This window comes from Atta cephalotes, assembly GCF_000143395.1.
Source record: "Atta cephalotes unplaced genomic scaffold scaffold00035, whole genome shotgun sequence".
In the NCBI taxonomy this organism is placed as follows: Eukaryota; Metazoa; Arthropoda; class Insecta; order Hymenoptera; family Formicidae; genus Atta; species Atta cephalotes.
The window spans coordinates 2,422,675-2,424,524 of record NW_012130099.1 but is presented as its reverse complement, the minus strand read 5'-3'; the positions used below and the strand labels follow the sequence as shown (position 1 = coordinate 2,424,524).

The window sequence follows — 1,850 nt, the reverse complement described above, 5'->3', positions numbered from 1 at the left end:
TCGCGACCCACGTCAACGTTCAACGATATATCGACCTGAGATTCGTGTCGCGAATGCGCGACCATACCACCGCACTGTTTAATCTGAAGTGTCAAATTTAACCTAATTTAAGTCGCCACTACTCAATATAGTTATTTTATACTAAAACGAAGGTTAAATTTGACACTATATGGTTTTAAATTCTGAGAGACGAAATTTCTGACCAGCATATTTGTAGTGAGATTATTTGAAAATTGAATGAATGATAAATTCGATTTTATGGGCACAATTATTTTTTTTTTAGCAAGAATTTTATAATTGTAGATAAAATTTTTATCGAAATTTTACTATTAAATATTAACAAATGATTTTGCTATAAAATTATAATTGGGCCAAAATTATATTAAAATTTTAGGAAATAAAGAATAATTTTATATTATAATTATTTCAATGTGGATTATTTTACTCCAGATCTGAATAATACATAAAATCAAACAGTTGATTTTTGACTTATGTGTATTTTTCGAAAGTTACGATCGTAACCTATTATTAAAATTATGAAAAAGTTTTGTAATAAAAACTGACAGTTATTAAACATTTAAAAAAAAGCGACTTAAACTTAAAACATACGATATGAATTATATATGTGAGTGTTCAAAACATTGTATGAAACATTTTAATGGGTGAATTCGTGTTTGCATTCGTGTTTCTGATTGAATCTGACGTAAAAAAAACTCGCCATTTGTGCTCTAACGAGAAGTGGATTATGTTGAGAAACGCGACAAGTGTGGGAACACTAAGTGTTTTCCCAATTTGACAATTCATTCCCTGTATGCATCATGAGCATATTGTTGTGGCGTCAACGTATAAAGGCGAATCAGCTGCGAGCCGAAACTCCTGCTCTCTCTTTGCTAAGTAAGTAGCTCGTTTCTTGAAATTCTCTGATTCATCCCGGACGAAAGTTATTGTAATTTCTCTGAAATCTTATTGATATAATTAGACGTGATTATTATATACAAATGAATAGCGCTAATTATTGTAACATAATTGTCTTGTAAAAAAAGAATTATTTTCCTTTGTTTTAATTATAATATCCTAAAATTACATACATTTTACATATTTTATATATAAAATTTATGCTATATTATGATACAATATAAATTATATATATATACATATATATATATATATATAATTTATTATAATTCATATTATGTATAATTTATTTATTCATACAAATTACGTGCATATGTGTGTCGACATAACAAACTCAATTATTATATCAATAAGAAATAATAATTATTAAGAAATAATAATAATGAAAGTACTGCAGAAATTATATAATAATCATGTTGTGGGGCTAAATTATATACAACATGTACTATACTTTTTCTATATTCTCGAAAATACTAGAAAAATCTCGATGTTACGGCTCTGAAAATATTGATTTTGTTAAATAAATGGAAAAACATTACACACACATACACAAGTCGCACATCACGTAATGAAACAGTTCTGTTCTCTAAAGCGCGAAATAAATTACACGGAAGATATGTGTGTATGGAACATAATTATTATTATTATATTTTCAAAATTTTGTCCTGCATTTCTCCTTCTTCTCTCTTCCGCCTCCTTTTTTCGTAATTCTTTTCCTTTTTATCTCTTTGTCCCTCTAGGAGAGAAGCAGTAAAGAAAGAATTCCGATGAGTACGAGTCGCGGCCTCGCAGAGCGCTAATGGGAGGAGTTCATTAAGATCGCGCGATTAGGACGCCTTATCGCGGCTAACCGAGGCTCGTTACTTTCGCGTGACGTCACTTCCTCTCTCTCTCTCTTCCGTCCCTCCGGATCGTTCGTCTCCTCTCTCTCTCTC

At 30.3% G+C, this 1,850-nt stretch overlaps 1 protein-coding gene across 1 annotated transcript in view; it reads left to right on the top strand.

Annotated features, from left to right (window-relative positions):
• Positions 1–818: 818 nt before the first annotated feature.
• Positions 819–1,850, top strand: part of LOC105621634 (zinc finger protein ush) — an 85,464-nt gene continuing 84,432 nt past the window's right edge. Inside the window, exon 1 of the mRNA XM_012203102.1 lies at positions 819–894. Within this exon, the coding sequence (XP_012058492.1) occupies positions 819–894 (76 nt within the window). The remainder of the gene's footprint in view (positions 895–1,850) is intronic.